The 26,463-nt window shown below is 40.5% G+C and overlaps 1 protein-coding gene across 4 annotated transcripts in view; it reads right to left on the bottom strand.

Moving 5' to 3' along the window:
• Positions 1–7,637: 7,637 nt before the first annotated feature.
• The window catches only part of LOC103051232 (gamma-aminobutyric acid receptor subunit beta-4), a 71,433-nt gene continuing 52,607 nt past the window's right edge, over positions 7,638–26,463 (bottom strand). For 2 of the 4 annotated variants that reach the window (XM_088151574.1, XM_088151576.1), the window contains 4 exons: positions 26,197–26,334; positions 17,994–18,146; positions 15,950–16,206; positions 7,638–11,132 (listed from right to left, as the gene is read on the bottom strand). In XM_088151574.1, the coding sequence (XP_088007700.1) occupies positions 10,755–11,132; positions 15,950–16,206; positions 17,994–18,146; positions 26,197–26,334 (926 nt within the window). In that variant the 3' untranslated portion in view covers positions 7,638–10,754. The remainder of the gene's footprint in view (positions 11,133–15,949; positions 16,207–17,993; positions 18,147–26,196; positions 26,335–26,463) is intronic. The other 2 variants (XM_088151575.1, XM_088151577.1) reach the window with 2 other exon arrangements.

Below are 26,463 nucleotides of genomic sequence, written 5' to 3'. Positions count from 1 at the left end.
GAGTCCCAGCTTGCCCCCAAATAATGCCAATAGTTCTCCCCTTCTCTTCCCTTCTTCTGGGTGGGTTTGTTCCCCAAACCAGAAATGAAGCAAAGCATTTCTCATTCAAACTGGGGAAAGAAATGAACATATTTTCTATCAAGCTGTATTTTGAAAGTGTTATTTCTTTTCTGGGTTAGAAAAAAAAAACCAAAAAAGTTTCCTGACCAATTATTATTTAACAATTTTAAAATACATTTTAGTCCATATACATTGCCATTTGATTTTTCTTTAAAAAGGTTTAGGGTTAGGGATGTGTGTGTGCGTGCGTGCATGTGTCTGTGGGTTTCAGTACTTTTCAAAAGAAAAGGAAAAACATGAATGTACACACTTTACATTGTTTGGCACTGTTATGATTGTTAAAAAACACTGTTAATATTGATCATATTTTATACAAAACTGTAAACTATTTTCAAGTGTATTTTTTAAACATTAGTTCATTGTCATCTTTCAAAAACTGTCACTGTTAAAGTAACAGAATCAAAAAGGAAAGCCAACCTATATATTAAAGGAGGCAGTTTTTGAAAGGACATTAATGAAGCAATTGGTGAATCTGCACTTCCAACTACCTTCTCTCTTCTGCAGAGCAGGAGTTCTGGATAGCTCTCTAGTCACAGCAGGCAGTCGCTGCTTGTGAAAAGGAAGTATTTGCTCACCAATCACATGTTCACACCTTAGAGTAGACAAAGATGGCTCTTTAGGTTATTTTATTTTCCTTCTTTCTTTTTTGTTTTGTTTGTTTTCTTGCCTTTTTATACAAAAATCTACATCTAAATCACTTTGCTAGAAAGATGATTTCCTTTCCTGGTTTGTACACTTTTAAAGCAGAATTTGCTTTCATGAAGAAAAAAAATATATAAAAATCAAGGACATTTCATGCACAAAATGCAAATCAAATATCATTAAAAAGCTGCTTTTCTTTTCTTCTTTTCTTTTAAACTTTGCATAAGGCGCAAAGTAACCTGTTTAGAAAATATTAAATATGTTTGACACAACAGTTTGTTCTGTAACATCTGCTCCCAGGTAATGATAGTGAAATGGATTCTCCTGCCTTTTCCTCGCTTTATTTAAAGTCTGCCAGATTATCTCTTAGAAGTCAGAAGAGGCATATCTCATGGGTTCTGGTGCACACTGTGACTTGGCTAAAGATCTGCTGCCTCTATCTATATAGAGATCACCATTTGCAGGGCTAAAAGGGCTAAATTACGCCTCCCAGGCCAACCACTGTGTTGTTTGCCATGCAAAATGATGCCCATTTCAGATAAATGGCCATATTGCATGTCCAAAACTTGACTGTTTCATAACTAAATTATTGAGCAGGAATCCCTGTTGCCTAAAGATAAAGTAATACCAACCCGCAAAGCACCTAGCATAATTACAGCCCTGAAAATCTCCTGAGCATGTAGTCCTCTGATGTACAGAGTGTAGACCTCCAGAGCAGTTCCAAAACTTGCCAGTGAATTGCAGTGCCAATTAATTTCAATGTGATAGAGGAATTAGTTTATTAAATGCATTGGGGTTTAATTTGCGTCAGTTCAAGTCACATTTGGATTTTGACTAGGCCATCTTCCTTTTCCCTTGGGTCCCTGCCTCCTTTCTGGATTGACCAGCGCAGCCCTCTTTTGCCTGAGAAAAACCGAACTCCTTCCCTGCCAGGTCTTAGCTGGAGGAAGCCTTCTTTGGCTACCATTGACGCCCGGCACTCTTGACTGGCACAATGGCTTTCCCATGCTGGATTCAGATCATTGGCAGGTAGAACATCCTGGTAAGAGTATAAAAGGCTTCACATGCCACAACCCACTTGACAGAATGATGAATTCTGGTTCACAAAGAACTTGATGCACTTTTCTGCCTCCTGTCCAGATTCAGATGCCTTGTGGCTGATCTGGGTTCAGCAGAGAGGCAATATTTGACAGTCTTCTACTCACTCCTAAAGAGACTCAGTTTGCTAGTCCTGCCATTGGAAAGCCACATTTTCGTGAAGTTTGGAACACCATCTTACAAAGCCTGAGAGAAATTTGATGCTAAGAAGGGTAAAATCAAATCCTGCTAAACTCACCAAGACTCCTTTTTCCATCAAAATAGGAAAGGCAAAAAGTACCAATGGGGTGCAGGTTCTCTTCTCCCCTTGACACCACTTTTCAGGTTGGGCAGAAGTTCAGTCCAGTGTGCATTACATGCTGTTGCAGGCAAGACCAAGGCAGCTCTTCCAGGCAATGGGCTCCTTCAGAAGCTTTTGACTGAAACGCCACAGAAGCACCCTATACCACCGCAGAGTCACTCGGCAGTTAATTCCTTTCATTTCAGTCAAGCACAACTTAGAATTCCCAGTTGGCACAAATACATGTTCTGTCATTACAAATTATATGGCACTTAGGAAGTCTATTCATTTGTAATATGTCACTTGCCCCAGGACACAAGTAGGAGAGTTCTTTAGAAAGGAAGATGATAATCATATAGGCAAATTTGGGAATTAGACACCATCTTTGATGTCTCAATCTTGCCAAGAACTCTGACTTTCTTCCTGCAATTTCCCACCACCGCCATCCCCAGCCTGGCCAAGCAGTGCCTTTTTCCATCCTGAAATGCAGGCATGTAAGCAGCACAACCCGGGGCCAGTGGGGGTGAGGAAGATAAGCACCTTCCTGGACCAGGGCTAAATTAGAAGCTGAATCTACTTATTTAGTGCCGCATTTCAGCATCTATCCGTGTCCTTTGCGCACTGAAAGGGACCCATCCTGCTCCCTGTGTGGTCTCCTCTCCAACCCATACTTGCTGAATTCCTGAAGAGCCCTGCAGCAGTCAGGGATCCTCCCACTCCTGGAAGGTGGTAATTGCACATCATGACCACAGGAAGGAAAACTAGCTAACATGCATATGAGCACTTCAGACCTAAATTACTTAGCACTTTAAGTTAGTTACATGGTCAATTTAAAAAACAGTATTTGATTTAGAAGTTTTCCTAATGCTGGGGTTCATGAACGTTATGCATATAATGTCACCTTTGGGTGTGCCCTGCCTTCCTAGAGGCTTATTCATGCCATCTTATGAATGTCGTTCAGTTAACCCAACCATCCCTATTTGAGTACTGGGTATCATACTGCTCTCTTCCAGCTGTTATCCCTTTATAGCTGGAATTATTACTACTACTACTACTATTTGATCTGTACTCTTTCACCAGCATGACTTGTTCACCTTATCATTCCTACCCAAGGTTCCCTCCTTATTTAAAACACTGTCACCTTATTTTTCTGTTTAAAATGACTCCGCTAATGAGGCATTTTTGGGGCAGAACTATTGTCCAAATGTTCACCAATTACAGGCAGCACAAAACCCTGGCCAAGGAGAAAAGACCAAGAAGTCCTAGGAGGTAACTCAGTGAGCGATAGCACAAGTTGTGTAGCCATGGAAAGACCTCTGAGCCTCCTGGGATATTCCTACACCCGCAGCTTGATAACCAACATGCTGCATAATGTTGGCTCTGAGAGAACAGCCTGACAGGATGTAAGACTGTTTTTCTTGGGTTACAAGACAGGAAGGCCTTATTTGGTATACAACTGTTCTAAATGCTTTATGCTTCATACACTTACACATTTATCAGGGCTACTATGCTAGCTAAGAGGGAGTGTCAGGCAGGAACACAGCAGTGCTGAAAAACTGGAGCAGGGAAATTTGATTTTCCAATCACTTCTGGAATTTATTTTGGTAATAAGCTTTGCCTGATTCTAACGGAGGATTACCACATGCTGGTATTCCTGATTACTCTGTGTTGGGAACATAGCCCCAACTCTTCTTTTGAAATCTGGAGGAAGAACAGAAGGCAGTCTTTTTCCTGGGCAGAGAAATCCTTGGAAGGGGCCTACATCTTTTAACTTGCCAAAGGGTAAAAATAACTGCAGTGCTTTCTTTTCTTTCTTTTCCAGACCTGCCAGTCTCCCTCCCTCCTTTTCATATGGGGAGGAGACGGGAGAGAAACCAGTGCCAAATCAAGCTTGTAGTGTGTGACTAAACTGCATCTTTGCCCACTTCCTGTAGCTTAATGCAACCGAATACAAGAATGCCTCCATCAGTGGCAGAGGCAACATTTCTTGTTCATGTTTCCAAATTAAGGCTCTTTCTGAAAAATTACACTTCGCCTGCTGCTCGTTTCCTCTTATTTGCTTGTCCACAAAATGTAATAGCAAAATGGTAAGTGAAAAATCACACACGTGCACACAGTCTGCCTCTCCAGCAAATCTTTTCCTTCCTTTACTGTCTTGGGTAGGAGTCTCATGGGAACACAGAAATCACCCTTGCCCTGAATTAGAGGACTCATCTGTTGTGTCCATTTTGCCTGCAATGAACGGCAGCAGCCTTTCAACATTCCCAACCTCTACTGGGAGAAGAGATGGCAATATTCAAATCAGGGGCCTTTTCGTGCAAAGCAAATATTCAAACACTTGGGATACTGTCTTTCTTCCTTTCCTTCATAACCTCCCCTCCCAACTGACCTACACTTTTTATTCTGAAGATGTCCTCTGGAACCAACTGGACATACCCAATCAGAAGTCCTAACTGGTCTGGATGGTGTAGCCAACCCCTCCAGCCTGGAAGTTATTACCCCATGCTGGTGAACCACCTTCCTCTGTAGCCCTGACTCTCTGACATGCCACTAATTACTGAACACCATTAATTACTAATTTTCCTTCATTCATTTTCTTGTAAACAAGTGCCAATCCCAAAAGCTCTGAATTATTCTATCAGGCCTCTTGATGCACTTTAGCCATTCCTGCAGATTGCTTAGCTTCTGGGAAGTTGCTGTAGTACTGTATTTACTTTGAATAATTGCGGAGATCTTCTCCACACTTGGTTCAAAATTACGTTTCCATGATATTTGAAGTGTCTATCAGCCCAAAAGTCACAGGCTCACAAAGCCCCCTCCCCAATAAAATTGATTCCGTCATGGTGAACATTTGCCATATGATGGTTAGGCAAGTTGGTAGGTGAGCTTGGCCTCCAAAAGCATAATGTTGACTTCCGTCCATATTTCTTTTCTCCTATCTACTCTCTAGTCCATAGGCTCATTTTTTTTTCTCCCTGAGGAAGGAGTGGGGTATTGAAATATGGAGCAGTTGATTGGATGGCATCCGCAATTCACAAAAGTCCCTGAGTGGTGGCCCTATTTTGTGCCAGCAGAAGAAAATAAAGCATGCATACAGTTTGTGCTGTCCTGAGAGTTCTGACATTGGTATTATTAGTATTATTTCTTCTTCTTTCTCCTCCTCCTCCTCCTCCTCCCCCCGAAAAGGAATTGCGATGGAGATACTTCATCCTGGGTTTCTGACTAGTCCAGGATGATCAGCAGACTCATCAAGCGTTCTCATGAAGACCTTTCCTGCTCCTATTCTCTTGTGTGTCGCTTCTCCAGTATTAGAGAAGCAGATTAAATCCCAACTATTTTATTTGCATGCATCAAAGAAGATTGAACAAAAATGTTTTGAAAAGCTGATCAAGAGTGACCTAGAAAACAAGCATAACAAGAATCAAGATAGAAAATGGGATGCCAGTTCAGGCTCTTGCCCATGAGGCAAAGTGATGCTCAGGTAGCTCCTGGCTACTTCACAGCTGTCAGGGGGACGGCTTGATTGACATGCCAATGAACAGAAATCAAGCCATTTTGACATAGTTGGTAGTCAAGTGAGGACTGACTGCAGTTGTTAAAAGGATGCCAGTTACGGGGTTGGATGTATGGGCAGTAGGAAATGGACAGACACTACTTGTTTGTGTAGCTGAAGCCTTCGTCCAAATAGTGACAAGTCACAGCAACGCTGCTATTCTCCCTTTTTCAGAGTCACTGGCCAGAATTTTTGCTTGGAAATACAAACTTTCCTAGATTATACAATGTTAGGAGCTGGACTTGGAGCAATTTTAACTGCACAGTTGAAGGAAAAAGGGTGTATTTGCAGGAATGAGGAATAAAAAGATAGATGACTCCTTTAATCTGTTACTCTATTGACGTGCACCTTCCATAGAGCTGTCAGTATTGATAATTACTTCTTCATAGAGACCTCCAGGCAGAATTATTTTGTTTTCCATTTGCAGAGATTTCAAAAGGAGCTGCAACTTCCAACTACAGGCATTTCCACATCCAGAGAAAGGTGGAGCAGTGCCAACTTCTATTTGTTCTAACTGCAGCTGACCTCCAACTGCTGAGAACCCACAGGGCTCCTTCCAGGTTTGGGAATCACAGTGGTCACTATGAGAGTCAGGGTTGTTATGAGTTGTACTTCTTGGAAGGAAAATTGTAATTGGGCTAGACAAGTAGATCAAGAGAGTTATCTTTGGGTGCTGACAAGCACCTGATGTAAACTGGTAGCAGTAAAACTTACAGGAATATTTGATTTGGGTTTCAGTTATTTCTGTTTGCCATGACAGAACAAATATAACTCGGTGTCAGAAGGAAACCAAGAAATTTTGGAAGCTTCTAGTACAGATCAGCTGCAGTCTTCAGGTCGGTTAGGTTTTATAGGATATGTGGCAGAAAACTGGAGAAAATGGGAGCAAAGGCTTGAGTTGCATTGGGTGGATAGTAGACTTAATGCAAAGAATGAGAAACTACAGACAGCCTGTTTCTGCATGTTACTAGAGATGAGGCAACCAAAGTCTTTACTACACTCCGGTCTGACCATGACTCTGATAAGCAAAAGTTGCAAGCATTGTTTGAGAAATGTGAAAACTATTTGTGCACCAATAAAGAATATTACATTATGAAAGGCATGCTTTTTTATGAAGAAACAAAAATGAGATATTACCCTCTACATAGCAGAGTTAAAACTTTCGGGACATTTGTGTGAAACTCTTTAAAGACTGTGTAGTGTGTAGAATGAGATCCAAAAGAGTAAGAGCAAGATTAATGTTGGAACATGCCATTGATGTCCATAGGGCTGAAGCGTTGGCTGTAACTCGGCTAAAAGTACCAGTAAGGAAACTGATATTTTGAGGAGTAAAAAGTTAATCTCCACAAAAGCTAAATCTCAGTAATCAATTGTGATGCCAAAGGCCAGAGACTGGAAACACCCATGTTTCAGATGTGAAGTTTATCACCCTAAAAGAGCATGCACAGCAGTTGAGGAATAATGAAGGAGAGTGGTGTGGAAAGCTTAATCGTTTTACAAAACTGCATAGAACTAATGACAAAAAAGTTATGTGCTCTGAATGAAGAAGAGGATCATTCAGAGCTTTTTACTGGAGTTATTAAAATACAGGGAATAAAAGATGAAGGGGTTGCTTATATAATTATTAATCATTATAAAATTGTAAATTTTAAGATTTACAGGGGCACAAGCAAATGCTGTGTCTTATAGAATGGTTGCGGTTTATAGAAAAATGTGAAATAAATTGTAGGTATAAGCATATTACTTTGATATTAAAGTTTCAGTGGTAGATTTCAAAGCAAAGACTGCTTTAGGATTAAAAGCAGTAATTTATTTAAATCTTGTACTGAGAGTTTTTGCAAGAAGTAGGGTTCCTGTAGTACAGTAGATGAATTTAAAAAATGGATTTTCAGGATTAGGATGTTAAAAATTAAATTAAATTAAAAATTAAGTTAAATTAAATTAAATTAAATTAAATTAAATTAAATTAGCAGATGGTTTCAGTGCACCAAGAAATATTCCTGTAATATTAAAAATTGAACAAGAACTGAATACAGGACTTGTAATAAAAGTAGATGATTCTGTTGAATGAGTAAACCAAGTACTAATTGTGGAGAAACCTGGAAGGAAACAAACAAGGATATGTTTGGGTCCCAGAAATTTAAATAAAGCTATTTTGAGAAAACACTATTAGTTACCAACTGTAGAAGAAGCCAGTTGAGTGGGTCCACAATTGTTCTGAAGGCAAGTAATGAGTGTTTTGCAAATCCAGTTAGATTACAGGAGTTCAGAGCTATGTATTTTTAGTACATCTTTTGGTAAGTACCAATTTAAAAGGTTATTTGGTATTTCTTCTTTCCAGAAGTATATCAGAAAGTAATACAGCAGATTCTAGAAGGTTTAGAAGGAGTCTTGTGCTTCATGACATATAATGATGATATTCTGACATGGGGTAAGGGAAATAGGAACATAAGAGTTAACAAGCTTTTGAAAAGGTGGGGGAAGAAGTTTAAATTAAATAAATGAAAGAGTAAATTTGGACTAAATGATGTAAAGTATTTAGGGCATATGTTAATTTCTAGTGGTGTGGTACCTGATCAAATGAAGATTGACACTGTTGTTAATGAACCAAGCAATATTTAAGTATGGCCAATTATTTAGCAAAATATCTTCCAGAAATGGCCATGGGACAACTGCATTAAGCAAATTGTTGTTGCAGGATATGGAATTACAGTGGATGCCAATTAATAAAGACAAATTTAATAAATTAAAAGAGTTGTTAACAAAGGCACCCATATTAAAATATAATGTGAAAAACACAGTATCGGTAAAATACTAGTGCATCTGTTTAGGTGCAGTATTGCTATAAAGAGGATTTCCTGTGGCATGTTTCTAAAGCCATGTCTAAAACACAACAAAATTATTCTCAGATAGAAAAAGAAATGTTAGCTATTGTTTTTGGATGTACAAGACTTCTCTTTATTTCTGGAAAATAACTGGTCATAAATCTTTGCAATCTATTTTTAAGAAACCATTATACTGTTCACTTATAGGAATCCAAAGATGGTTATTGATGTGCCGAAGTAGCAACTGCAAGAAATGCTTAAGTCAGGAAATAAGCTGGTAATTGCATACACCCTGCCTGTCTAGAGATCTTTTAGAGATGATTTGGATTACTCTGATGTTATAATCCACATGATACCTTATTTATGTTTGACAGAAAAATGGAAGAATTTAAAGATGCTACATTAAATGATAGAACTGTACGATTATTCAAAAATATTATTTTGACAGCATATCCCAGGAAGGAAAGAAGTTCCAGAGGATGTAAAAAATACTGGAATTACAGAGGGAAGTTGAATGCCTATGAAGATTCACTTTTCAAAAATGATAAAATGATAATACTTCAACGGGTAGAGGTGAGAACTTGAAAATAATACATCAAAGGCTTGTGTGTAAGAGAAAGGCTAAAGAGGTTTTCTTTTGGCCAGATGTGAATACTCCAAAGACAATGTACAAGTTATATTAGACTTTCAGAAATATAAAGAACCAGTGGAAATGCATGAATTGTCTACGAGACCTTAGCAGAGTTGGGAATGGCTATATTCGAATTTCAGAGTAAAATATCTCATACTAGTTGTTATTCTAAATTTCTAGAAATTTGTTTAGAATTTTTGTTTAGTCAAATAATAATTTTGCATTGTCTCTCCTTGCAAGCGTGGAATATCTGAAGAGATTGTTTTGCTTTGCTTTATTTTGGCTTGATGTTTTTGCATTTTGCTCTTCTGTTGCATTTTCTTTTAATAAGTTGGTTTTTAGTTGTAAGCCACCCAGAGTTATTTGGGGGTTGGGCAACCTATAAATTAAATAAAATAGGAAACATAATAAATAACAAACGAACAACAGATAATGGGCCACAATTCTGCTCACTGGAATTCGCAAATGTTTAGGACTTCATAGACTCTACTCCCAGGTCATATTGCACCCAATCAAATGGTATGATAGAAAGAACCACATAGACTGGGAAGGATCCGTGTAAGTTTTACCGCTACTTGAGATGTTTTCAGATCCATCTCTCTGGCATCAAGAAATAAGGGCAGTGGCCAGGAAAGATGTTGCAGACTGAAGGGGACACTCCAGATCCAGGCAAAGTCAAACTCCATACAGAGCAGCAGCAGCATTTCTTTATGACACCTACTGGCAAGTGTATTTGGGATGAATCTTCTACCTTTTTCATACCTACTACTATCGGTTATATTCCACCAATCTCATTCTGTAACAGACAACACAAATCCCTCCCTCCACCCTAGAACATATACATTCATCCCACGAAAACAAACACTCCCAAACTTCTGAAAGTTGTAAATGCAGCTTGCAAACATACCTTTGACCTCAACACGCAAACCCCAGATGTTCCCCCACCCACTAGTAATTTCCCATTTCTGCCCAAACAGTTGTAAAATAGGGGTTCCATTGTTTTTAAACAAACTCTTATACACTTATAAGATAGAAGGTGAGACAAAACAAAGGAAGCTCATGCTATGGGAGAACGTAGCTCCATCCTTCAAAAGAATCCATGAGGAAAGGAGGAAAAAAAGTAAGAAAGGCTCTTGGAATGACCTCACAGGTAAGGAACTGAAAGATCTGTGAGCTAATGGAGCTGATAACTAGGCATTTGCCAACACATTCTAGAGTTAACTTTTGCAGTACTACCCTAATGACTAAACTAGCTGCAATAATTAATTAAAAAAAATTATCTCCCCCCTACCCACCCCTGGTGGTGAAGTACTTCAAGCATACGAGAGAGAGGGAGGAAGGGAGGGAAGGAAGGAAAATCCCTGAAAACCATTCCCTCTCCCTTCAACAAACCCACATAGCCCACCACACATACTCTGTGTGTGCATAATGTGCTGAAAAGAGGAATAACGCTTTGCAGAAATGTAAACCAAAGGTGGGGATGGAGTGAATAATTGAGCATTGGTCATAATTAAGAGAATAACCCAAACCCCAAAGATTGCCACACTCCTGTGTCGTTGTCATAGTTTGAGTGTCTTCCCTTATTCTTTCTCTGGTCTGCAGGCATCAATTTACATAGTACAACCAGTAAACCAGGTTGAAGAATCCAAAAGTGATAGGGAAAATGATCCTTGACCATTTGTCAATGGTGCTGACATCTGCCAGGTCAGGAATTTTGAGCTTCAGCTTAGATGATCGCCGGCGAAGTCGGCAGTTGGCACGATTACGGGCTGCAGCATGATGGGCCAGCGGGATGTGGCGTTCTACAGGTGGGTGGTGTCCAAAACCATCTCGGGGAGCCAGCTGCTTGCGGAACTGGATTCCTGATCCTTCAAAGGACATGACGGAGTTTCGTGATTCCCCTACTGTGGTCATCATGTCAGAAGCTAGTAATTCATTGTTCATTTCCAGAGTGCTGAGAAGAATGTTGCCATAAGGGTCCACCTGAAAAAAATGGCCAAAGGCATTGCACAGCATTAATATTTTATCAGTTCAGTGGATGATATCTGAGCACAGGGATTGATTTTCATAAGTGATGCATTTATCTGAGCAGCTTCTTATCATTTTTAGAACACGTTTGCATGGAAAGAATCAAGAGTGAAAGTATAGGAAGTCCTCAGGTTATGTCAGCAGTTGGGACTGGAATTTCCATTGCTAAGCAATGCAGTCAGAAAGTGCAATGTCACATGACTGCGTCGCTTAGCAATGGCAATTCCAGCAGTCCTGTAGTAACTTGAGGACCGTGCTGGGCATTAAGCAAGGACCTCATGTAATTGCAACTTCCAACTTCCTGCTGACTTCCCCATTGACTTTGCTCATGGGAAGCTGGCAGGGAATGTCAGAAATCACGATCATGTTCTCAACAAGTTAAGATTTTTCAGCAACAGCTATCCATGTTAACAATAAGAGAAATGGAAAAAAAATGAAGTATGCACAACAAAGACATTTTGAATTTGCAAATAAACCAGGGAAATGGTTGGCTTATAAATTGTGAACGAGAAAAGAAAATGATATTGAAATTACACAAGGGAGATAATATACTAATGGATAATGTTGCTATACAAAAAACATTGTACCAATATTATTCTAATTTATATAAAGGACATAATATTTCATTGGAGAAAATAGATGAATATCTTAGAAAACAAAACTTACCAAGGATTACAGAAGAACAAAGGCAAACTATTAATGGACCTATAACAATAAGGGATGTTTCAGACACTATTAAAAAGAATAAACCAGGAAACGTGCATGGACCAGCTGGATTATCAAGTCTGTATACTTTGAGGATGAACTTTTACAACCTTTACAAAACATGATGAATTCTATTTTACAGGGAAGAAAGATGCCAGAGAATTGGAAAGAGGGCAATATAACATTAATACCCAAAGAGGGCCAAGATTTGACTTTAGCAAGAAACTACAGACCAATATCATTACTGAATAGCGGTTATAAATTGTTTACAACAATTTTAGCTGAAAGACTGAAAATATTTTGCAAGAATTTATTCATGAGGACCAATGTGGGTTTTTACATAAAAGACAGTTAAAGGATAATGTTAGAACTGTGCTGGGTATTTTGGAATATTTGGAACAACATAATGAAAAACAAGCCACATTGATCTTTTTAGATGCAGAGAAGGCTTTTGACAATTTCAACTGGACTGTTTTGTTTAAAGTTTTGGAAGATATGAATTTTGGAGAGAATGAAATCAATTTATACTTCACAGCACAAATAATTGTTAATGGAAATTTAACCAAACCATGTAAGGTACAAAAAAGGAATAAAACAAGGTTGCCACTGCCCCCTCTCTTGTTTATTCTGGTCCTTGAAATATTGAATAGAGACATATGAGATGGATTGTGGGCATAAAGATTTTAAAAAATATGTAAGAAGAGATGATTGCAGGTGATTTGGAGTTGGTTCCGGAAGACCCTTTAAAGGAAGTTGAATTATTAATGAGTAAATTAAAAGAATTTAGTGCACTAGCAGGTTTCAAGATTAATAAACAGAAGACAAAGGTGTTAATAAAAAAATATGGAAGTACAAGATTAAATAGAATTGATGGATAAAACAGGTTTCAAGGTGGAGAAGAAGGTAAAATACTTGGGTATTACTATGACAAATATGAATTGTATGTTATTCCAAAACAATTATGTTAAGACATGGAATGAAGTTAAAATAGATACGTTAAGATGGGACAGAGTACAATTATCTCTATTGGGGAGAATCTCTGTGATTAAGATGAATGTTTTACCTCGAATGTTATTTTTGTTTCAGACAGTACCTATTTTGACAACTGATGTACCATTTAAACAATGGCAGAAGGATATATCTAAATTTGTATGGCAGGGGGGAAAAATCACAAGTTAAATATAAGGTATTAAAAGATGCAAAAGAAAGAGGAGGGTTGGGTCTACTGTGACTTTGTAATCATACTTATATTTGCTGCAAAGAAAATCAGAAGCTTCTTTCTATTTCTTTAAATCTTTTATTTCTCCACCTTTGTCCTTTTCTTTTTCTTTTTCTTTCTTTTTCTTCTTTACTCTGTATTAGTTTCTGTTAGTTTTTATTTTTGCTTTAAAACTTTTCATTAAAATTTTATATAAATAAATAACTACATAAATAAAATGGAAAAAAAGAAAAGAAATCATGATCACATGAGCACGGGGATGCTGTGATGCCTGGAACTCAGAGGACCAGTCATAAGTACCATTCATTCAGTGCTGTCGTAACTTTGAACAGTCACTGAACAAATGGTCATAACCTGAGGACTACCTGTAAAGTGATTGCAGGAAGAGAAAATAAACATTATGTATGAAAAGGTATTAGAAAACATCACTCTTCCAACAGAATAAATGAAAAGTAGTGGTAAGGAAAGATGATGTGGGAGTTGCTTAGAAAAGAGTGAAAAGAATTATGTGATAGAACACCACAGAAGCATGTGGTGTTACACTATGAGGGAGTATGAAGTATGCTTGGTGGAATGACAAAGTGAAATAGACTGTGGATCAGAAAAACTGCAACTAAGAGAATGATTACTGCAAAAAGTGAGGATGTGAGAAAGGTATTATATAATGTTTATATAGAGAAAAACAGAGTTGCACAGAAGGTCCTAAGAAAACCCAAGGAACAGTTAAGAACAGAATGAAGAATAAGAGTGGTGACATGTTTTAGGATGAAACTAAACTGAGGGAATGCTGGAAAGAGTATTTCAGAGATGCGTATATGTATGTATGATCTCTATAAAGATAATGATTAGTTGAAGATTGGAATTAATAATACATGCTATAAATGTTTGTCAAAGGAAAGGAGATGAAGCAGAAGTGATAAATGCTGTGAAAGTGCTGAAAATGGTAACGTTGCTGGCGTAGATATCAACATGTCAACATTTGGATGTAGTTTGTTTATGAATAGATATGCAACTTGTTTAACATGTGTGTTAACATGTGTATAAAGGCTGCATATGACCTGACAGTTGGAAGGGTGCCATGATTGTTCCCCAGCGTAAGGGCAGCAAGAGTGAATACAAAAACAGCAGGGGAGATGGCTTGCTAAGTGTGCAAAGACTGGATAGGTCTTTGGCAGAATTCTGACTGAAAAGGTATCAGAGTGACAACGGGCAATAACTGAGAATCTCAGGCTTTATGCCAGGCAGAGGTTGGGGCTCTTCAGCAAGTCACTGAGATATGCAGGAATGTAGGAATTTTATTGTACGTTTGTCAGTTTAGAGATAGCACATGGTAAAGTGATCAGGCTTGAATTATGGAATGTTTTGCATGAAAATGGAATTGAAGGTTCATTGCTGAATGCAATCATAGTATATGATGGAAATTTGAGACTGGTGTAATGGAATCCAAGACTGGTGCACAACTTCACAACTTGGGGGTTCTCCTGGACTTACAACTACTGCTTGTGGCCAGGAGGCCCTTTGCACAGGTTCATTTTGTGCACCAGTTGTGCCCTTTCCTTGACCAGGAGGCCCTTAATACAGTCATTCATGCCCTGGTCATCTCACAATTGGACTACCGCAATGTGCTTTACATGAGGCTGCCCTCGAAGATCATCCGGAAGCTACAGCTGGTTCAAAATGCAGCAGTGTGAGCAATAACAGGCACTTTTTGTTATGCCCACGTGTCACCGCTGCTATGCAAGCTGCATTGCTTGCCAGTGGGCTTCCAGGTGTGATTTAGGCTGGTTGTCACCTATAAAGCCCTTCATGGCATAAGGCTTGGTTATCCGAGGACTGCCTATCTCCAATTGTCCCTGCCAGCCCGGTACATCTGGATGGCACCCACTCTCCTGGGGTTCTGGAAAACCCTTAAATACTAGCTCAGTTCCCAGGCCTGAGGTTAATGCGTTTGTGGGGCCCTTGTGTTTTTATTGTTATGGCTTTTTTAGTCCAGGCTATCTGTTTTATGTTAATTGTTTTAACTGTGTATTTGGAGTTTGTAAGATGCCCAGAATTTGTTATGGGCAGCCATAACAAATTTAAAATAATAGTAATAATCATAATCATACATGAGAATAAATGGAATGCTTAGCAAGTGGCTCAACTTTGAGCAAGGAGTAGAACAAGGATGGGTGAGGTCCAATTAATTGTTGAATGCATTTTTGGGCAACTATATAAGGAGTGTTTGTGCTGACAGTAAAGGGATGTTGGTTTGCATGTCTATGTATTTTTGTATACAGACAATACCATATTGTTGGGTAAGAACCTAGATGATTTGTAGTGAAGGCTAAATAGATTGCATGATGCAACAAGAGAATGGATCTGAAATTTAATATATCCAACATCAAGTTATTTATTTTACATAATGTAAATGTAAAAGGAAAAAGAAAAGAAAAGTCATGGTGGGATAGCCCTGATAAGATCATCTAAGAGAGGGTGAGAAGTTAAAAGAGCACATTCAGACTTGCAAGATGTCTGCCCTACCTGCCAGACCACACCAGGAAAAGCTAAAACTACTTTTATTGAGAGTGGCTTTAATAACAGAATCTTGCAAGTCTTGATTCTGCTATGCATCCTCTCCCTTCTTATACTCCTATGAATTAGGGAGGTGTCTGTCTGAGCCTCCCTAACCCTAACCTTAACCCTATTTTCTGCCTGTTGTGGACTTAAGATATATTTTTCCCCTCGTCACTTTGGTAATGTAGCTGACATAACTCTGTCCAAGTCATTTTCCTTACTCTCTACATTCACACTCACAAGATGTAAACTGTACTTTGCCCATGATTCTGCAATGAGGAAAGTAACAGACCTGCTCTCTCACCCGCTTCTCCTCGTATCGGTGCTTTTCGTTATTTGCCCTGCTGAGACGCTCGCTCTGTTTCTTCTGCTGCCGAGGGCCTCGTCCAAAGAAAATGTAGTTGACAAATGCATACTCCAGGAGTGCCAGGAATACAAAGACAAAGCAGCCCATGAGATAGACATCAATGGCTTTGACGTAGGGGATTTTGGGCAGAGTTTCCCGTAGGTGTGTGTTGATGGTCGTCATGGTGAGGACTGTGGTGACCCCTGTGGAGGGAGAGTGCGTACACAAGGTTAGTGCTACAAAACTGGCTGTGGTTGGGAAAATATTTTCAGTGGAGCAAGGGTGGCTGAAGAGGACCTTTTAAAAATACTTTTGGAGACAATAAAAAGGACCGGACAGCAGGGAGGGATGGTTGTGTGAAATGCCTAAGCTAATTCTGCAAAGGAGCGCCGATTCCTGGGTGGAGCACCTCTCCTTAGAGGTCACACTGCCTGCCTGCTTTAAGTGTAGGATTACAGGTTAAGTGTTCACTGTAACAAAATCCCAGATTTCTCTATCATCCACTTTACTATACTGTACAAGATCCACAATACGAGCCTGATACATTCATACAGAGTTGCTGGAAGTCGAGTGGCATATTATTATGTTGTTGTTTTTGCTGTTGTTTATACACAACAATGTGAAATCATAGCTGCCAGTTCTTTGGCTGGTGTTGGCCTTCATTCGCATCGAGTTCTTCCCAAGAGCCTAGGATGTCATAATGTATCGACGTAGTAGATGTGTGGATCCAAGCAGTGTGGCCTTTTGTAATTGACAGATGGAAATTTTGTCAATGCCCAGATTTTCTAAGTGCCATCCAAGGTTTTTTGCTATGGCACCCAGAGTGCTGATAACCACTGGGACCACCATGGTCGGTTTATTCAATAATCTTTCAACTTCAGTTTTCAGAACTTGATACTTTGTGATCGTCTCCAGTTCTTTGTCTTCTGTTCTACTATTCCCTGGTATTGCCACATCGATTATCCACACTTTCTTCTTTTCAACCACAGTTAAATCTGGTGTGTTATGCACCAAGACTTTATCAGTTTGTATTTGGAAATCCCACAATAGTTTAACCTGCTCATTTTTGGCTACTTTTTCAACTATACGTTCTCACGAATTTTTCACTACTGGCACGTGATAATTTTTACAGATGTTCCAGTAAATCATTTTGGCGACTGTGTTATAACAATCATCATCATCATCATCAAAATAAGAATATGAATAATCTGAACTGTCAAAATTCAGACATTTTAAAAGTTCAAGTTTAATTTCTGGGATTCATTTTTCAAAAAGGCAATCAAAAATATTACCGTAAGTGATATTTCACTTTCATTTTAAAAAGCATGTTTACCTGATCCAGACTCTTTAATTTTCCTTGTCAATTCCAGAAATATTTTGACCAAATCAGACTTGCCCCAGGTCTTCCTTTATGCAAAATACAGTGGCTGTACAGATAACAAAATAACCCTGGAGAACCACTAACTGCTATTGGTACTTACAAGGGAATTCAGCAAGCATGCTGGATAAAATTAAGCATCCAAACAAAATCAGTAAGGTCATATTTGCTTTTGATAATTAGTCTGGGGGGCAGAAATATTATTTATTATTATTTATTTATTTATTTAAATTTATTGGCCGCCCAAATCCAGTAGAGGCACACACAGATGGTTAATAATCATAGCCAAGGCCCTGACTTCAAAGGTTGAATAACATTTTCCTGTTTGTGTTAGCCTCTCAGTTTTCACAGGCAAGATAAATTCCTAGATTTCGCAGAGCTTCTGAGAACAAAAGAGCATTACTGATAAATTTACATCCTTAGGAAACAATTTTGCATCTTGAAAAAGAAAACAGGATCTTCCCTGCCACCTTCCTGATCCTTCCCACCACCCACTGCTTACCACTACAAACGTTCAGAAAACCATCCCAGTTTCTTAAAGCATTCGGGATAAACATATTTCTGCTGTTGCAGCCAACTCAGTCTCAAGTCTAGGCCAATCTCCGGACATACCTAGGGCAACCCGGGCTGCAGAGGCATCATAATTGATCCAGAAAGAGACCCAGGAAAGAATAGTGATGAGAATAGAAGGCATATATGTCTGCAGGATGAAGTAACCAATGTTCCGTTTGATTCGGAAGCTGAGAGACAAGCGAAGGTAGGAACCTATCAATTAGACGAGGGGGAAAAAAACAGCATAATGAGAAAGAGATGTTGGAGTCATCTCAGTGGAAATTTCTAGTTTTTCACAGCACAAAACTCAGCATCAAAGTAATCACTATGCACTTTCAAATAGATGGTGAATAAATCTAGATGACAGGTAAAGAAGCAACAACTATTCCAAGTTGTACTGGCAGCCGCAATATGCAGTTATAAAGCAACACCCGTAACCCATCCCTCGGTCTGTTTTCCGTTCTGCTCGAAGGAGAAAAAATGAGTCTTCCTGTGTCTTTCCAGTCCTTTCTAGCACTGATTGCCCCATTCGCGTAAATGGCTGTAACCATCCACTTCATAACCGCTTAAATTGTACGGTCTTCTGATGCTCAGCCAAGCGTGGGTGCAACCTGATCCAAGGGGGTCCCCGAGTTCCCTGCAGCGACCTGTCATCCCAGGAATCCTGCACTGGACAATGTGGCCACCGAGCATCAGGAGCCCGTGAGAGCAACTGAAAATTAAATCTCTTTTTACCTGACCATTTCTCTCTCTCATCGTTCTTCATTACTCCCTACAACCACCATCTATTCTGAGCTAAAGGGAGCGTCATTTGTATTTACTGTGAGTTAACCCCTTTCAAGTATAGCCCTTGCTATGAAACAATAAACTTTTGTTGTTGTTTATTTTTTACCTTTGGTTTACGTACTTTGATGGTTAATTTACAGTATGGATTTTAACTGGTGGCATTGGCTGTGAATCAGCAGTATAAGAACAGTGGTAATGAATAATAAATAATAATGCTAATAGATGGTAGAGAGTGATGCACTTTTTGGGGGGGAGGCTCTGCGAAGTATGAAGGTTCTGAAAAACTGGTTCAGCTAAGTAGAAATAAATGCAATTTATTTCTACTTAGCTGAACCACTACTTAGCTGAGCTACTAGGGTCCTTAGCCGACAAAAGTGTGGCTGTGTAGGAGAGAAAAAGAAGATGACGGGCAGATGAGGAAGCGGGAAGCAACAACTGGAATGTACGATCATTTCAGACAAGCTCAACTGCCAGGACCACAAGCTACGGAAAGCAGGCCGCTGTGGTGTGATTCCCGCCTGGATCCCGGCTCAGAGGGCTCAGCCTGGAGCCAGTAGCCACCCAAGAGGAGCAGCCACGCTGCGACGGCCTCTCATCCCGACAAGTGCAAGAACCCTAACCCTAACCCTAACTTCTGGAGGAAGGCCAAGGCTGCTCACCGCTTTACGAACTTTTAAGATGTTTCTTCGTTATGACTCACGCTCAAAGACTTACTTACGTGGCTACATCAACTTGCAAAGCCTAGGAGGGCAGAGTTAACCCAGGGCAACAGGAAAGTTGTGTGCTACAATAAAGTATTTTGTACAGTTATCTTCTACACTGTGGTATGTCCAGATTTTGGAAAACAAAGAATCTCCTCAGTACCACAAATACTTTGAAAAGTGAGTGAAAAAAAGTTATAAATATTGAGAGTTCAGAGATAGAAATATATAACCACCACCACCCCCAATGATACTTGATTAAAAAATGCTATCTAAGACTCAGTGAGCAGACTAAAGACACAGGAAGAACTACTTGGAGAAGGCTGGAACATACTAAGTTTGATGTACCCACACATTGCTGGAAGAATAAAAACTGACTTCAAAAATGAGAGAGGGCTTCTAAGAAAAATGTCAGAATTTCAAATGCTCATACAGAATAAAGACTACCTACTAGGACATATATATAAACTGTTACTCAGATATGACACAGACACTGAACAAATAAAAACATGCATGATAAATTGGATACAAAACTTTAAAGAAACGATCACAACACAACCATGGGAAGAACTATGGAACAGTTCTATAACGTTTACCCCAAGTTATAACTTAAGAGAAAACTGCTATGTTTTATAGATGGCATAGAATTCCATCAATAATTGCCAAGATAGACAAATTATACAGTAATAAATGTTGGAAATGCCATGAGAGAAGAAATGTTTATCATATGTGGTGGACTTGTTAAAAAAAACTTCAAGCTACTAGGAAGAAAGACGCAGCAGAGTATTTTAGAAAGCAAATTGGAAACAAAACCATATTTTTCTTTACTAGGCATAATTCCAAAATATATTAACAAAAATATCACATTTTACTAAAATACATGTTCATGGCCACAAGGATAAATTTAGCACAATATTGGAAAAGAGATATGTTACTGATATCAGTTTGGGAACTTAAACTTGCGGAATATGCAGTAATGGCAAAATTAACATCATACATTCGCAACAGAAGTTTAATGAAATTCAAGCAAGAATGGCTTCCATACATACTATATATCATGCAGCAAGGCAAATATAAGAATTTTAGAGTATGTTTTTTAAGGGGAAAAAGAACTGACAAAAAGAATTGAAACCATAAACACAAAAAAAATTAAATATCTATAAATACTGTACATCAGTCAGAGTACAACAAAGGAGAAGTTAGAAACTAATATTTATCTACAATGTTTTTAGTAGTTTTTCTTCTTTTTTATATTTTTAAATAACAAATAGTGGAGATTTGGGCAGTTAGTTCAGATATTCAAATCCTTTTTCACATTGTTAAAATAATTTAACTTTGTTTTTTATGGTTAATTTGTCATCAACGATATACTGAGCAGTAACTGTACAATCTTGGTAACTCCTTTGTCCTCTTACTGCTATTCTATTCCAATAGAAGAGAATATATGTAGCTCAGGGTTGAACTGTGGAATCCTTGGTGCTCTCTGAGCTTGGTGGTTTGCTGGCAGACATTTCATTACCTGACTAGGTAATGAAACACCATCAGTGCTACTGAGTGAGGGGTTTGCTCCCTGTTTATATACAGTAGTTTGACTTGCCAGTGTTGGTGGGGGTGCGGTTTTCTCCTTGGTGGTTCCTTGATTAGGGCATTGTTTTCTGCTTGATTGTTTGTCTGTTGTTAATCCCTGCTTGGGGGACGTGGTGGCGCAGCGGCTTAATGACGCTGAAAGTTGCCGGCCAGAAATGGTCAACGCTTCAGCAGTTCGAGTCCAGCCTTCGCGTTAACAGGGTGAGCTCCTGCTTCCTCCCCAGTTCCTGTCAACCCAACAGTTCGAAAACTCACGTGAGTAAGTAAATGGGGACTCTCACTCCAGTGGGAGGAAAAATGCTGGCGGCGCCTTGCAAAAGGAGTCAGGAGCAGTTGCCGGTAAGCGCAAAACCGTGCTCGCCCGAAAAGGGCGCAAAGCAACGGAAACTCCGCCTCCTGCGCTCGCCAGCTGGGCTTTGCTCTAGGAAGGAGGCTCTGGCAAACCACTTCCGAAACACCTTGCCTTGAAAACTGCAAGGACTCGTCCAAGCAGTCACTGCAGAGTCGGTAACGACTGAGCGCAGATTAAATAAAAAATAAAAAATCACTGCTTATCTGGGTGTTGGCTGCTGGAGAGGATGTGTTCTGGTCTATTGTCTCTTTTGAATGGTGTGTAATCTTAGGGTTAGGGTGAAGGTGAGGGTGAGGGTGAGGGTTAACCTCTCACCCTCATCCTAACCCTAACCCTTAAATCCATTCAAAAGAGACAATAAAAAATGCGAAGTAGTGGTGTGTAATCTTAGAGTGTGTAATGATGTGTAATCTTAGGGTTAGGGTTAAACCTAACCCTAACCCTTGAATCCATTCAAAAGAGACAATAAAAAAGCTAAGAAGGAAACAAAAAGACCAGAACACGCCCTCTCCAGCAGCCAACACCCAGATAAGCAGGGTTTAACAACAGTCCAAGATCCACATCAATGTGTCAGTTGATGGCTGATTTGTCTGAATGCTAAGCTTCTAGGAATTCCCTAGCATTTTTAGATTTAGCTTGCTCTAGGATGCTCATAGTTTCCCATTTGGAACTATGGTTGAGTCTGTCCATGTGTTGTGAGATTAAAGAGTTTTCATTGTGTCTTCTGACTGCCTATTGGTGTTCATAGATACGCTCTGCTAGTCTTCTATCTGTCTACAAGATGGGCGTTACAGTCATTACACTGTATTATTATTATTATTATTATTATTATTATTATTATTATTATTGCTGCTGCTGCTGCTGCTGCTGCTGCTGCTGCAATTTATATGGCCACCCAACTCACTCATGGTGACTCTGGACAGCTTACAGAAATAAAACCCCAAATATCCCTATACGTTATAGAAAACTCCTGTTTTTTTGTTTTTTTATTATTTTATTTATTTATTAAATTTGTATGCCGCCTGTCTTCCCCAGTGGGTGACTCTGGGTGGCTCACAATGAAAGTAAAAGGCACAAACAGTTAAAAAATAAATACCCGCATTGATTAATTAAAATTAATTAATTAATTAAAAAGTCAAACTACAAAAGCAAGCCTTATACAAAAAGACTAAAACACATTCAAGATGACAGGGGAGTAAAATCAATTACCCCACAAGCCACTTCCATTGTTGTGAGCCCCCATGCAGCCCCCAGGCCATCTGGCATAGCCAAGATTTCACGCTCTTCCTGAAGGCCATGAGAGTGGGGGCACACCGCACCTCGGGTGGTAGGTTGTTCCACAAAGCAGGGGCCACGGCAGAAAAGGCCCTCTTCCTAGATCCTGCCAGTCGAAATTCCTTGACCCCTGGTGGGGTCTGCAACGTGCCCCTTCTGCCGGACCGAGAGGGGCAGGCTGATGTAACAGGGGTGAGACGGCGCCTCAGATAACCTGGTCCTGTGCCATGAAGGGCTTTAAAGGTGATAACCAACACCCTGAATTGGACCCGGAAGCAAACTGGCAACCAATGCAGCTTGCATAACAGTGGTGTTATACAGGCCCCCCAGGGGCATTCAGAACTGTCCGCGTCGCTGCATTCTACGCCAGCTGTAGCTTCCAGATACTCTTCAAGGGTAGCCCCACATAGAGCGCATTGCAGTAATCCAACCGGGAGGTGACCAGGGCATAAGTGACCGTGCGGAGGGTCTCCTGATCGAGGAAGGGGCGTAACTGCCGCACAACACGAAGTTATGCAAGGGCCCTCCTAGCCACAACTGCCACCTGCTCTTCGAACAGGAGTCATGAGTCCAGGAGGACCCCCAGATTACGCACGGGTCTGTCTGGGGTAGTGCAACCCCGTCAAGAACCAAAGATGATAAACTCCCAGATCTTGAGGCTCCCTGTACCCACAGCCACTCCGTCTTACCAGGGTTCAGTTGAAGCCTGTTGTCCCCCATCCAGGCCCCTACAGCCTCCAGGCACCGCGAAAGGGTAGCCACAGCATCACTTAGGTCACCCAGGATGGAGATGTATAATACCTCATCCCATGGTGCCAGATGATCTCACCCAAAGGTTTCATGTAGATGTTAAATAGGAGTGGCGAGAACACTGAACCCTGAGAAACCCCACAAAGTAGGGGCCGTGGGTTGGACCTCTCGCTTCCTATCAACACCGATTGGGTTCGGCCTTGGAGAAAGGAGCTGAACCAGCACAGAACTGTGCCACCCAGCCCCAACTCCTGCAGCTGACCCAAAAGGATACCATGGTCGTTGGTATTGAAAGCTGCCGAGAGGTCAAGAAGAGCAAGGATGGATGCACTACCCCTATCCCACTCTCACCAGAGATCATCTAAAAGTGTGACCAATGCTGTTTCTGTCCCATAACCAGGCCTGAAATCTGACTGATAGGGGTCCAGATACTCCGTTTCCTCCAGGATCCTCTGAAGCTGTGCACGACCACCTTTTCCACCACCTTTCCTGGTGGGAAAGTGGGAGTCTGGACAAAAGAGGGAAGGTGGGAGTCTGGACAAAAATTGTCCAGAAGGGTGGGATCTAGCAATGGTTTCTTGAGGAGGGGGCAGACTAAAGCCTCCTTAAAGGCTTCGGAAACACCCCCTCCTCCAAGGATGAATTGACCACTGCCAGTACCCACCCTAAAGTCGCCTCCTTGGTGGCTCTGACCAATCAGCAGGGACAGGGATCTAAAATACAGGTAGCCGTGCTAACAGCCCCGAGGACACTGTCCACTTCCTCCGGGCCAACAGGATCAATCCGCTCCCAGAGAACTGGGTATGACCGCTCCACGGGCACCTCCACTTTCTTCTTTGGCTACTGGGTCTTTTGGTTTACTTGATATTATATACCGGTATCCAGTATTTTTCTTTTTCTTTTTCTTGCTCATTCGCTTTTTTCTTCTTCTTTTAAGAATGATTAAGCAATTTTTTTTAAAAAAATACCATCTAATGCTAATACTGAAAATGGTGATAGGAGTCCTGGATTATCTAGTACTGCTAGTCCTTGGCCTCCATTCCTGCTACCTCTAGGCCAACAACATCCTTCCATAGTCCGTAGTCCATCTCAGAGGAAGAATTTTGTAGTTCAGACCCCAAATAGGTAACAGGAAGGCCAGAATGGACTTCTCCTGCAAATGATAGCCAAGAAGAAACTGGATAAGCCTTGAGAAAGGAGTGGGGCAGGGCAGAAAATTATTAGAAATGTTATCAAGCCATTCCCAGAATGGGCTTTTATTACTCTCCTATAGGTTCCAGCTAAACTGACTCTGATTTGAATATTGTGAAAGGATTTTGAATGGCTGTTATATGGAAATTATGGCTGTTCCACTGGCAGTCATATTCAGATCATAACTGAAGCTCCATTCATGTTTTCTCAAGTCTGTTAGTCATAAAATAAAAACTGGATATCTCAGCTTGGTACAACTATATACAACTTGGTATACAGAAAGCCCTGGGTTATCACTTTTTTCCAAATTCAGTCCATATTCAGCCAAACTGGCATTTCAAACATCTGTGGACATCTTCATTAGTGGCAACATATTTTAAGAAGAGCAAACATATATTTATGTTTAGTTTTGCTAATTTAAAGTTGTAATAAAAAGTCAAGAATGTCCCCAACATTCAGATGGATTCTGTAAATACATTTATAAACAAATAAAAACTAGAAACAGTGAAATCGCTAGACACACACAATACCCCAAAATAGTTTGCCAAAGTTTGATTCAATTCAGCACAAAATGTTGCCCTGTATTCTTCCCTGCATTATGGTCAGTGACTATGAATTCTTTCACCTACACCTTCCTGAACCTCTCCCTCATCCCATTTCACCTACTTGCACCAAGTTCATCTTACCTCCTCCTCCTCTGCTGCCCTCAGAGATATCTTGAACCATCCTTCATCAACCTTCAAGCCCACAGCTACAGCCTACAGCTAACCTGCCACTGTGCCCAACGCTGTTTTCCCTCACAGCTGTGTGTTCTGTTCTTCGTCCTCAAACTACCCTATGCCCTTTCCAGAGTTTCTTCTTTTTGGTGACTTTTTTCCCTCCCTCAACATTCCTTCCTCAGCTTTCTCCCTGTCTTTCATTTCCCCCCTTCTTTCTCTCTATGCTTTCCTCCAGTCCCAGATCCCAAGGTCACTGTACTGTGCTCTATGCTGGTTAAACTACCCTTGAAGTCCTGTATTGTATTCCGGGCAGCACACTTTAAGAATGATGTGGAGAAGCCAGAGGGGGTTCAAAGGAGACGTCCATGGCTAGGAAAAGAGTTTAACCCCAGCTTTGGGGGAGGAGTAGCTGCAGTTCACTGCTAAATGCCTGCTTGCAGGGAATGCAGCAGGCAGAGGACGAAATCCCAAGAGGAGGACTTGTGCTATGAACTATAGCAACAGAAAGAGAAGCACGTGCAATCAGAAACGGGGAGAAGAGCTAGGCATTCCATTACCTGCTCTCTTCTGCCCAAGTGGAAAGCATTTGGCCAAGACTGATTCATTACGTGCCATCACATCACGTTCTGCTCCTAGCGGCCACATCGATTTTCTCCATGCCTATCTGTCCTCAGCCTGGTCTTTCAGGACTTCCAACAGTGCCCCCATCGCCACGGGAGCTGAGTCCATCTGCCTGGCTGCTGGTCACCCTCTTCTTCTCTTTCCTTCCTCCCTTCCCAGCATTAGAGCCTTCCCTAGGGAGCTGGGTCTTTGCATAACGTATGTAGCTAAATCCATTAGTGCTTGCATCAAGTCCTTGATGCTCCAAGAAGCAGCAATACATGTCTGAAGTGAGAACTCACCTGTGGTAAAGACCACTTCTCTGGTGACAAGCCTTTGCTCAATTATGGTGAACTGGGGCAGCTCCAGCACCTCCATCCCCGTCACGGCTGAATTATTTCCTTGCCAAAAGAACACGATGTCGTCGACTGTGTAGCCATCTGGGTACAGAAGCACAGACAAAATTAAGCCAAAGCCTACAGCCAGGGTATTTCTGGACATTTAAAAGGCTGAGCACCCATAGGCTCACAGGCCACAAATTAGTATCTTGCTCGCACATGCTGATTATA

Source organism: Python bivittatus, unplaced genomic scaffold (genome assembly GCF_059951505.1).
Source record: "Python bivittatus isolate LINGU-HERP-01145 unplaced genomic scaffold, Pbiv_v1 ctg000670_np1212, whole genome shotgun sequence".
NCBI lineage: Eukaryota > Metazoa > Chordata > Lepidosauria > Squamata > Pythonidae > Python > Python bivittatus.
The sequence above is the reverse complement of the archived record's forward strand: the minus strand, read 5'-3'. Positions and strand labels throughout refer to the sequence as shown.